Raw genomic sequence first — 12,503 nt, 5'->3', positions numbered from 1 at the left:
TTTCTTCCGGGGTCGCGGACTCCGGCTCTGTGACTGACCGGAGCTGCGTGACGTGCAGGAGCCGCCAGTCACTGCATGACCTAAACTGGAAACGCCAAGGCGTGACCTTTTTAAAGTGCGCATGCGCCGAATACATCGGCGTAGGCGCAGAAGAAATCCTTGTACAGGGAATTGTAAATATCTCTTAGGAGATATTTCCAGCATCTACAGGTAAGCCTTAATCGAGGCTTACCTGTAGGTGAAAGTGTGTTGTAAGTGTGTTTAATCCTGCACTTAGAGCTTGTGCCCCCGTGTTCCTCAGCTGCACTGCATGACAAACTTCACCGCAACTTCCCCCAATTATTAATCATCCTCGACTATTCTCTGCATAAGACTGAGAAAGGTATTATGCTACGTACACACAATCATTTTCGGGTTGTAAAAAACGATGTTTTTCAGGCTCTAGAAAAAACTATGTTTTTTTCAACTTGATCATTAAAACGTCCTTGCCTTCACACGATCGTGAAAAAAAAAATGCTCTAGCAAAGCGCGGTGACGTACAACACGTACAACGGCACTATAAAGGGGAAGTTCCATGCGGATGACGCCACCCTTGGGGCTGCTTTTGCTTATTTTGTGTTAGTAAAAGAAGATTTGCGCTTTTCTGTCTGTTACAGCGTGATGACTGTGCTTACTCCATTACGAACGCTAGTTTTACCAGAACGAGCGTTCCCGTCTCATAACTTGCTTCTGAGCATGCGCGGATTTTTTACATCGTTAAAGACCACACACGACCATTTTTTACAACCCTAAAAAAGACAACGTTAAAAACGTTGTGAAAAAATAGAGCATGTTCGAAAAAAAATGTGGCCGTTTTTCAGAACCCGAAAAATATTCTGAAGCCCACACACGATCGTTTTTAAAAGAAACGTAATTTTTTAGAACCCGAAAAACGGTCGTGTGTACGCGGCATTATTGTTATCAGAAAGGAGGTGAGTATTGCAGCCTGCATTGCTTTTTTAGGGATCTGTTCGGGACTATCTTATAGCACTTACAACCATAATCAGAAGGAATAATATTTTAGCGTAACCTTGACGTTTTATCTTGTCTTACCCAGCATACCGAGTCCATATGAATGTCAGCACGCTGAACATCCTTCAATCCTTGAACCAGGGATATCTGTTTGAAGTGAGGGGAAAAACCGAACTAAAGGTGAACAGAACATATGCAAAGCTTGGCTTGTCCACCATTTTCTAAAACACAAATGATAAATATTAAGGCCCGGATCCACAAAGATCTGCCTATCTTTAAGGCAGGCGTAGCGTATCTCAGATACACTACGCCGCCGTAACTTACAGCGTATTTTCCGTATCCACAAAGAATTTGCGCCGTAAGTTACGGCGGCGTAGTGTAACTGTGTCGGAGTAAGGGCGCGCAATTCAAAAGGATAAGATGTGGGCATGTTTTATGGTAATTCCTATTGACCCCACGTAAATGACGTTTTTTTGAACGGCGCATGCGCCGTCCATGGGGGTATCCCAGTGCGCATGCTCGAAATCAGGTCGCAAATAGTCAATGCTTTCGACGTGAACGTAATTTACGCAAAGCCCTATTTGCGAACGTTTTACGCAAACGACGTAAACGATGGAAAATTTGTCGCTGGCCCGACGTCCATACTTAACATTGCGTACGCCTCATAGAGCAGGGGTAACGTTACGCCGAAAAAAGCCTTACGTAAAAAAATGCGCCGGGCGGATGCAAGTTTGTGGATCGTCGTATCTAGCTCATTTGCATACTCTACGCGGAAATCAACGGAAGCGCCACCTAGCGGCCAGCGTAAATATGCACCTAAGATCCGACGGCGTACTAAGACGTACGCCAGTCGGATCGAGCCCACATTCAGTCGTATCTTGTTTTGTGGATACAAAACAAAGATACGACGGGGCATCGTAGAAATTACGCGGCGTATCAATTGATACGCCGGCGTAATTTCTTTGTGGATCTGGGCCTAAGAGTCATTGGATAACTAAGGTCACACCGGGGATTTGATAACAGCAATTTGTAGCAGCTACAGAATGGCATTTTAGTTGCAAGGGATTAAATAAATTGCAAACAATGAAAGGTTGCTGAAATTTCAAACAATGTATAGCTCAGAGTCTGGAGATCGTGAAAGATTCTCCAGCTTCAGTAGCTACAGTACTCCTGTTTTCCAATGCCAATGTTTATGATCACTGACACTAGAAAACTGTAGCTGTTCAAATAAACATGGTAGCCAACTACAGCAGCATTTGTGCAGCCAGCTAAAAATGACTGGAGAAAACAGAGAGATTCGTAGCTGCTTCAAATTGCTACTATAAAATGTTACATACAGCGAGGGGGAAAAGTATTTGATCCCCTGCTGATTTTGTACGTTTTCCCACTGACAAAGAAATGATCAGTCTATAATTTTATTGGTAGGTTTGTTTTAACAGTGAGAGATGGAATAACAACAAAAATATCAAGAAAAACGCATTTCAAAAAAGTTATTAATTGATTTGCATTTTAATGAGTGAAATAAGTATTTGACCCCTTCGCAAAACATGACTTAGTACTTGATGGCAAAACCCTTGTTGGCAATCACAGAGGTCAGACGTTTCTTGTAGTTGGCCACCAGGTTTGCACATCTCAGGAGGGATTATGTCCCACTCCTCTTTGCAGATCCTCTCCAAGTCATTAAGGTTTGATGTTTGGTAACTTGAACCTTCAGCTCCCTCCACAAATGTTCTATGGGATTAAGGTCTGGAGACTGGCTAGTCCACTCCAGGATCTTAATGTGCTTCTTCTTGAGCCACTCCTTTGTTGCCTTGGCCATGTGTTTTGGGTCATTGTCATGCTGGAATACCCCTCCACGACCCATTTTCAATGTCCTGGCTGAGAGAAGGAGGTTCTCACCCAAGATTTGACGTTACACGGCCCCGTCCATCGTCTCTTTGATGCAGTGAAGTTGTCCTGTCCCCTTAGCAGAAAAACACCTCCAAAGCATAATGGGCCAAATCCTCAAAAGGGATACGCAGGCGGAACTGCTGTTCAGCCTGCGTATCCCTGTGCCTATCTTTGGAACTGATCCTCAGAAGCAGTTTTCCAAAGATAGGCAGAAGATCTGACATCTGTAAGACACTTAGGCCCCATACACACGAGAGGATTTATCCGCAGATACGGTCCAGCGGACCGTATCCGCGGATAAATCCTCTCGAGGATTTCAGAAGATTTCTATGCGATGGCGTGTACACACCATCGCATTGAAATCCGCACTGAAATCCTCTGGCGATGACGTGTCGCGCCGTCGCCACTATTATGACGCGGCGACGGCGCGACGCTGTCATATAAGGAATTCCACGCATTTGTCAAATCATTACGACGCGTGCGGGGAATCCCTTTGGACGGATGGATCCGGTAAGTCTGTACAGACGAGCGGATCCATCCGTTGGAATGGATTCCAGCAGATGGATTTGTTGTGCATGTCAGCAAATATCCGATCTGCTGGAATCCATCCCAGAGGAGATTTCTCCGCGGAAACGGATCCGCTGGCGTGTACACACCATAGGATCTATCCGCAGAAACCCATTTGCTGGGATTTATCTGCGGATGGATTCTATCGTGTGTATGGGGCCTTACACTGTCAGATCTTAGGATGCAGTACCGCATCCGCCGCTGGGGGCATTTCTCATTGAAATGCCGCTTTGCATATGCAAATGAGGACTTACGGAGATCCACAAAGCTTTTCAGCTTTGTGTTTTCTGCGTAAGTTTACGTTTGCATACGTAAAATTAGTTCTGCTTTTACAAAGTGTAAACTAGTAACACCTTGTAAAAACAGACCTTTTTTTTCGATCGCCGCAATTTTTTTTAAATTTTGAATTTTTTTTCCCGACGCGTAACTTTTTTTTTACCCGACGCAACTTTATTGTCCCGTCGCAATCCACAAAGCCCGACTTAACGTAATTTTGCGCGCTGCCCGTCGGGAAAATGACGTCACGAGCATGCGCAGTACGGCCGGCGCTGGAGCGCGCCTCATTTAAATTGTCATCGCCCCCTGGAGAAGAGGACCGCCTTGCGCCGGGAGAATTTAAGTTACACGGCCTGAAATTTCTAGGTAAGTGCTTTGTGGATCGGGCACTTAGGTAGAAATTTTAAGGCAGTGTAACTTAAATGGGAAAAGATAAGTTAGGCAGGATATTTGAGGATTTGGCCCAATGTTTCCACCTCCATGTTTGACAGTGGGGGTTCTTGGGGTCAAAGGCAGCATTCCTCTTCCAAACACAGTGAGTTGAGTTGTTGCCAAAGAGCTCGATTTTGGTCTCATCTGACCACAACTCTTTCACCCAGTTCTCTTTTGAATCATTCAGATGTTCATTAGCAAACTTCAGACAGTCCTGTACATGTGTTTTCTTGAGCAGGGGGACCTTGTGGGAGCTGCAGGATTTCAGTCCTTCACGTCGCAATGTGTTACCAATTGTTTTCTTGGTGACTATGGTCCCAACTGCCTTGAGATCATTGACAAGAATCTCCCGTGTAGTTCTGGGATTTCATTACCGTTCTCATGATCATTGAAACTCCATGAGGTGAGATCTTGCATGGAACTCCAGACTGAGGGAGACCGATAGTTATTTTGTGTTTCTTCCATTTGGCGATGGTCTTGTAGCCCATTCCAGCCTTGTGTAGGGCTACATTAGAACTCCGTTTGACTGTTATGATGTTGAATTTTAAAAGCAGTGGCAGGCCTGCTCATCTCACAGGTTTGCTAATCTGACAGAAGTCCGCTGCTTTTAAAATTCAATATCTAACCAGTCAGATGGACTTCTAAGGCCCTGTACACACGAGGAGACATGTCCGATGAAAACGGTCCGCGGACCGTTTTCATCGGACATGTCTTCTGGGAGCTTTTGGTCTGATGTGTGTACACTCCATCAGACCAAAATCCCCGCGACAGAGAATGCGGTGACGTAGAAGACACCGACATTCTCAAACATGGAAGTGCAATGCTTCCACGGATGCGTTGAATCAATTTGACGCATGCGCGGGATTTCGGTCCGCTGGTTAGACGTACTAACCAGCGGACATGTCCGACGGACAGGTTTCCAGCGGACAAGTTTCTAAGCATGCTAAGAAACTTTTGTCTGCTGGAAAACGGTCCGATAGGCCGTACACACGACCGAACATGTCCGATGAAACTGGTCCGCGGCCTAAGCATTGTATTTCACTATATAAACTCATTTTCCTTTTAAAAATAAGTGTAAAATGGAAAACTCCGGTTGGCGTAACAAGATGTCCGCTTTCCCCCTTCTCAGAGTATTATTTTGCCAAATCTGATGAAACACCTGCACTTCAAGGGTCAATTGCTAATTTTTGTCTAGGGCAGGGGTCTCCAAACTTTCTAAACAAAGGTCCAGTTTACTGTCTGTAACGGTCACCACCGTTTACGACCTTCCATCAACTACGACAGCTCATCTGACACACAGACAAACCAGCAGGCCTCCCATTTCCCAGAATACTGAGACTTGCTTTGTGTTCTCTGCTTTCAAATTAAGACAACTTTAATGGTTTCTTCTCAGCTTATATACAGTACAAGGCATGGAAGTATTCAAAGGGACAATGAAATCTCCACCCCCCTAATCACACACTAAGGCTAATTACTAAATATTCCTTCATTAACAGCATAACAAACAAAACACCATCACACAATGATCTCCTATCAATCCACATCCCCAGACAGACGCTCTGTCTCCGACAAGTACATTCCACACATAAACAGTATTTAGCATACATAATTAGAGGTCTGAGAGCAGACCTGGATTAACACCTTTACACAAGGACAATGGAATGTCTTCCAGGCCCTGACTCAATTAGCATGTCACTAGTCAGGGCTAAGCATAGAAATGAGTCATAGAATATTCTTTGCAAGCATTAAGGAATATACTGTAAATCACGCCAAAACAATCCAACATGTGTACCCCATCTCCTGGCTCAATCTGTGCCCGAAAGTGACTCCTGTTACATGGCTCCCTCCTTGTGGAACACTCCGGCAGACCCGGCTTGATCCTTTTCGGGTCAACTTGGGGATGTCCGGAACTAGGAGGCCGAGATGACGTCTGTTTGCCGGGATAAACCATCAGCATTGCCATTTGGCTTACCAGGTCGGTAGCTGATGGTGAATAATGGAATTCAGTTCTGGAACAGTCACTTGCTTTGCTCTCTCAATGGCTCCTAAAACCTGTTGCTGATGCTCTTGGGACAGATAAGGCACCACCTGGATGCAAATCCCATTTAATCTTTTGACAATTTTGGCCTGTTTGTGCATTTCAATGTTCAAGCCACGGGACATCTCATAATACATGACGTAGTGTCGTTGCATCTCTGATTTCTCACTGGCCAACTTGTCCAATTCCCATTTTAGACTGTGATATTGTGCCGGATCTACAGTACATGTCGGGGAAGGTAGTCTTACCCGGGTCTCAGCAGCAAGCAAGTTGGTTCCAGCAACGCGGGTTGGAGGAAACAGGTAGTCACTGTGTGGGCTTCAGCGGGATACATCGGGGCGTACGCAGAAACAAGGGGGGTCAAATCATTCCCCAGTAGTACATCTGCTGGCAAATCCTTCATCACCCCCACATTCACATGTCCCGAACCAACCCCCCAATCCAGGTGAACCCGGGCAACGGGTAGCTGGAAGACGGTGCCTCCCGCTACTCTTACGGCTACGGTGTCTCTGGTGTGCTGGCTCTCTGGGATGAGTTTCTTCTGTAGCAGGGTCATGGTAGCACCAGTATCACGTAGCCCATTGGCTACCTTTCCATTGACCCGGACAGTCTGCCTGTGTTGCTGCCTGTTGTCCTGGTTAGCTGCTTGTATCGGATCTGCCTCGTGCAGAACGCCCCAATGTTTTTCCTCCTCAATGCAGTGGGCCGCAGGCATGGATGTGTGGGGGTTCCCCCTTTCTGGCTGTCTCCATGACTGTGACTGCCTGGGTGGATTCAATGGACAGTCTAGCTTTCTGTGTCCTAGCTGTTTACACCCAAAACACCTGATGGGCTGTGAGTAGTCCTGGGAGTTGAACCTAGGCTTCTGAGGATAAGTGGCCCGCTGGAGGTGGTGTTGTAGGACGGTCCGACTGGGGTTTGTAGGCAATAGCCGGAGGGGGTGCCGCTGATCGATAATCCACCCGAGCTGTGGTCTTGACCACAGAGTTGTCCAGTTTGCGGGTGTCTGTGTATTCGTCCGCCAGGCGAGCTGCTTCAGACAAGGAGAAAGGGTTTCTGTCCCGGACCCATTCTCTGACTTCCCGGGACAGTTTGTCAAAGAAGTGCTCCAGCAGGAACACCTGTAGCACCTCTTCCCCGGATTCTGCTTGGCATCCATCAACCCAGTGGGATGCTGTGCGGTGTAGGCGGCATGCCCACTTGGTATATGAGTCTCCAGTCTGCTTGCTCGTCTCTCGGAACCGCCTCCGGTATGCCTCCGGTGTGACGGCATACCTGGCCAAAAGTGTTTCTTTTACCAGTCCATAGTTCATAATATCCTTGTCTGGGATGGCCCTGAATGCTTCACTGGCCCGGCCGGACAATTTCCCAGACAAAATGGTAACCCATTCCTCTGTGGGCACCCGGTGTAGGGCACATTGCCATTCAAAATCAGCAAGGTACCCATCAATCTCCCCTTCAGTTTCAATGAAGTTCTTATAAGCAGCAAAATGTATCTTTCTCCTTTCAGTTGGTGCTGCTGTGACTTCTGCTGCTGCAGAACGTCTTTGCTGTAGCAAATTTGCGTCCACAGCAGCTATAACTCGGTCTATGATCTCCAGGGAGGGTTAGGACCATAGTGTGCCAGTCTTAGTTTGACAGCCCGATCAAAGCTTGCCTCCTCCGGGGTCCTGTCTGTTAAGTTGGGTCTTTCCGCTCCATCCATATGGACAAGTTCTGTGATCACGTCCATCTTCTTATGGTTGCTGGCTGGTCTGCCATGGTTCTCCAGTAGTCCTTGTAGCTGTCCTTTAAGCAATGGAATTATCCCGCTGCTAGCCACCAATTGTAACGGTCACCACCGTTTAAGACCTTCCATCAACTACGACAGCTCATCTGACACACAGACAAACCAGCAGGCCTCCCATTTCCCAGAATAACGAGACTTGCTCCGTGTTCTCTGGTTTCAAATGAAGACAACTTTAATGGTTTCTTCTCAGCTTATATACAGTACAAGGCATGGAAGTATTCAAAGGGACAATGAAATCTCCACCCCCCTAATCACACACTAAGGCTAATTACTAAACATTCATTCATTAACAGCATAACAAACAAAACACCATCACACAATGATCTCCTTCCAATCCACATCCCCAGACAGACGCTCTGTCTCCGACAAGTACATTCCACACATAAACAGTATTTAGCATACATAATTAGAGGTCTGGGAGCAGACCTGGATTAACACCTTTACACAAGGACAATGGAATGTCTTCCAGGCCCTGACTCAATTAGCATGTCACTAGTCAGGGCTAAGCATAGAAATGAGTCATAGAATATTCTTTGCAGGCATTAAGGAATATACTGTAAATCACTTTCCACGCCAAAACAATCCAACATGTGTACCCCATCTCCTGGCTCAATCGGTGCCCAAAAGTGACTCCTGTTACACTGTCCTTCAGATTTTAGGGGGTCCGGACTGTGGCAAGTGGAGATCGAAATAATTTCTGGCATCAGTGGAATAAATCATGCCCCATATTTGGTATCAGTGGGAGGAATAGCGACCCATTCTTGGTGTCAGTGGGAGGAATAGCACCCTATTGTTGGTGTTACTGGGATGAATAGTGCCACATTGTTGGTGTCAGTAGGCAGAATAGTGTCTCATATCAGTGGGATGAATAGTGCCCCATTGTAGGTATCAGTGGAATGAATAGCACCCTATTGTTGGTGTTAGTGGGAGGAATAATTCCCTATTGTTGGTGTTAGTGACAGGAATTATGTCCCATTGTTGGTGTTAGTGGGAAAAATAGTATCTCATATCAGTGAGATGAATAGTGCCCCAAGGCCGGGTAAACGCAAGCAAAGGGCCTCATCTGGCCTCCGGGTCGTAGTTTGGAGCCTACTGGTTTAGGGGATTGGAGAAACTTATACTTATCCGATCCTCCGCTCCACCCGCAAACAGTGCTTTACCCTAATCGGGAGCCACAGGGTCCAGTATTATGTTGTGAGGATTGGAGAATTAGGTAAGTATATCTCTTTTCGTTCTCCAATCCTCTATACAAAAATGAGCAGTTGACATGTGCAGCGCGGGCGTGGAGCTATTTCATTGGGCTTTAAGTGTAAATGGGTAAATGGGGAAGAAAAGGTTAATGGATATAAACTGCTCCAAGCAATCCCTCTTCACCCAGAGATCTCCATCATGTTAGCACCTCAGTGTTTTTTTGCTTATATCATTATATAAAGGTTCTGTAGCATGCTAGTGTTGGCTGCAACTATCTAGTGAGAAGAAAAATTACATTTGAAGGCCTAGAGCAGTGATGGCAAACCTTGGGACTCCAGATGTTTTGGAACTACATTTCCCATGATGCTCGTGCACTCTGCAGTGTAGTTGAGCATCATGGGAAATGAAGTCTCAAAACATCTGGGGTGCCAAGGTTCGCCATCACTGGCCTAGAGTGTGGTTGATTTTCCTATTTTCTAGTTGAATGGTGTGGATGACCCGACAAAGTTTACGACCGTGGGCTTTCTTAATTACAAATCTGAGACACTAATTCATATATGAAGTTTGGAAGCTCAGGTATCTTGTGTTCAGCTTTATACCTAGGTGTCCCATTTATACTATTTTCTGAAGAGTGACTTTTTCATTTATAGGGTAAAGGTGTGGAGGACACATATTGGTTGGTAGGAAAAGAAGGATTCAACAAACCTTTACCAACACCGCCAGATGTTCTACCAGGGTGAGTATACCATTACTTTTGTTTAATTTGTAATAATTGTAAAAGAAAAAAGATAACCTTTCAGTATCTCTACGAGCCTGCATGAATATATTTCTGATATGTCGCTATACGAGGTGTGTCTAAAAAGTTTGGTGAATGGTATCAGAAAACAAACAAAACAGAAGATAGAAACAAATTTCCTTTATTGGCCTTCAAAATAATAGCTATCCTTCACAACACACTTTTGGCAATGTTCATTAAGCTTCTGGAAACTGTCAGCAAAGGCATCTTTAAAGCGGAGGTCCACACAAAAATGGAACCTCCACTGTTCAGATTCCTTCCCACCTCCGGTGTCACATTTGGCACCTTTCAGGGGGGAGGGGGGAGCAGATACCTGTCTAAGACAGGTATTTGCACCCACTTCCCGGCATAGATCCCTGCATTATGTGCCGGGATCTTGCTCAAAGCCTAAGGCTTTGAGGAAGGGGGCATGCCCTGGAAATGCGTCAGCCGTCCGTTGGTTTGTGGTTCCACTGGCAGGTGCTGTGAGGTTCAGTTCCTAGCTGTCTGAAAAGCGCTTACTTAAGCTTTGTTTGTGAGTAAGACCATTGTTTTTTTTCTGTTTTTAATAAAATTTAAGTGGTAATGCACTAGGTCGGTGCGCCCTCCCTTCTTTTCTTTTTCTCTAGCTATATGAACACCCTTTGTTCTGAGGAGGGCTGCAAGATTCTAGACTTTACCTTGAGACTACACTGCTAGCCGGGTTTGGCGAAACACCAGAGCGCAGGAGAATTTTGTTTCATTGACTCCTGTGGAAGCAGAGAATCAAAGTAGTAGCTGCTGCTACTATAGTGAGCCTCACATTTTTTCTGGGTCCTGTGGCTGCTTTCTTCATAGTTACCACAGGGGGTCACTTGCTCAGCATAGGTGTCATTCAGAGAATACTTTGCATTTCCTCAATGGATGCAAAGCAATCTCTAAATGGAAAAGGTGGGGCAGTGATATTACACAAACTCCACCTTGTCCAACCAGATAACACCTTGTATTCATTGAGAAAAATATAAGGTGTTCTCTGAGTGCCCCTTCTGTGTTCATTATGCAGCAGGACAGCCACTCAGCATAGGACCCAGAAGACAGTGAGGTTCATTGTGGTAGCAGCAAGAACTGGCCAGGCATGGAAAATGCATGCTTGGAATGAAGCTTTAAAGTGCCCCATGTAGCAGTGGTTGCCTAGCACATCATGAATAGTGTTGCTCACGAATATTCGCATTGCGATTATTCGTTACGAATATGGCATATTCGAATATTCGCAAATAACTCAAATTTCGCGGCCAATATTCGCTATTCCGAATATTCGTATTTTTTCAATTTTATTTTTAAAACAGATCACATCCTAGTGATCTCCATCGACGTCTAAAAGCATTGCTGGTATGATTAGAGACCCTGGGCCGAGTAGCTAAGCTGAGGCGATCCTTTTATGTTGCCGAATATTCGCAATCGCGAATATTCGATTTCTGAATATTCGTGAATACTTTCTCCGCCCTTCTTTTGCATCAGAGCCAATCAGAGTTCTCCTACCACAGTTGTCATAGGAGAGAGTGGAGTGTTTCTGTGCGTTTTTCCAGTGTATCACATCTTCAAAGAATTTTCCATCTTTTGTCCCGTGTCATCATCATTTGCATTTCACCTCTTTAATGAGAATAATAACTGTTTAACATAAAGACATTTAAGAGATGTCAACGTAAACGGTTTACTTGTATTTTCCAAATCTATGGTTATTCAATATTTATTAAACTAATCAATATACAAATTGGTCAAAGTAAACCCTCAAATCTATATAATAATGTATTTATTTTATTAATACCTTGTTAGTTGCAGGGTCCATTACGTAAAACCACACTTTTTCCAAAGGGCAGGTGAAATTGAATGTTTCAAAATTTCGCAATCAATTTCGCATTCGCATTAGCGAAATTTCGCAATCAGTTTCGCAAAAATTTTTTTTTGATAAAATATCACGAATATTCGATTTTAGCGAATATTTCACGAATATTCGGCTATATATTCGTGATATATCGCAAAATTGAATATGGCGTATTCCGCTCAACACTAATCATGAAACCAGATGTTTTATAGATTTGACCATAGCTTGGCCAACGCTAATAGATTATCAGAATTAGCAAATCCAGTGTGTGAGCCGGCAACTCCAAATGAGTATAGAAGATTAATTTGTTACATGAAAAGAATATACATGAAGGCTAACCTGTTTTGGCAAACCGCTTGATCAAGGCTCACTTCCTGGACTTGTTTGCTCACTTGTTGTCTGGAGGACATCGGAGCCAGAGCATCCATCTGTGAACTCCATTTATGAACTTCATTTAGAGGTTCCCCTGTTCAGAGCGCTGCATCTGTTGTCTATCTGTTGTAGATTATCAGAGTCTGGAACAAGTGTAGGATGCTTTGCTAGGCACCATCACATGACAGTTGAAGCCATCACAGGGCCAGCCTTTTCATCTGCTCGAAACCTGATTGGCTGTTGATTGACATTTCCCCAATGACAATCTTCAATCCTACATAATGATGTTCAATCCTTTTCA

At 44.8% G+C, this 12,503-nt stretch overlaps 1 protein-coding gene across 3 annotated transcripts in view; it reads left to right on the top strand.

Moving 5' to 3' along the window:
• GUCY2D (guanylate cyclase 2D, retinal) overlaps positions 1-12,503 on the top strand; it is a 121,860-nt gene that overhangs the window by 107,822 nt on the left and 1,535 nt on the right. For all 3 annotated transcript variants that reach the window (XM_040346784.1, XM_040346782.1, XM_040346785.1), the window contains 2 exons: positions 1,097-1,191; positions 9,845-9,930. In XM_040346784.1, coding sequence (XP_040202718.1) covers positions 1,097-1,191; positions 9,845-9,930 — 181 coding nt within the window. The remainder of the gene's footprint in view (positions 1-1,096; positions 1,192-9,844; positions 9,931-12,503) is intronic.

Source organism: Rana temporaria, chromosome 3 (assembly GCF_905171775.1).
Source record: "Rana temporaria chromosome 3, aRanTem1.1, whole genome shotgun sequence".
Lineage (NCBI taxonomy): Eukaryota > Metazoa > Chordata > Amphibia > Anura > Ranidae > Rana > Rana temporaria.
Note: the sequence above shows the minus strand (reverse complement) of the source record. Positions and strands in the feature narration are given on the sequence as shown.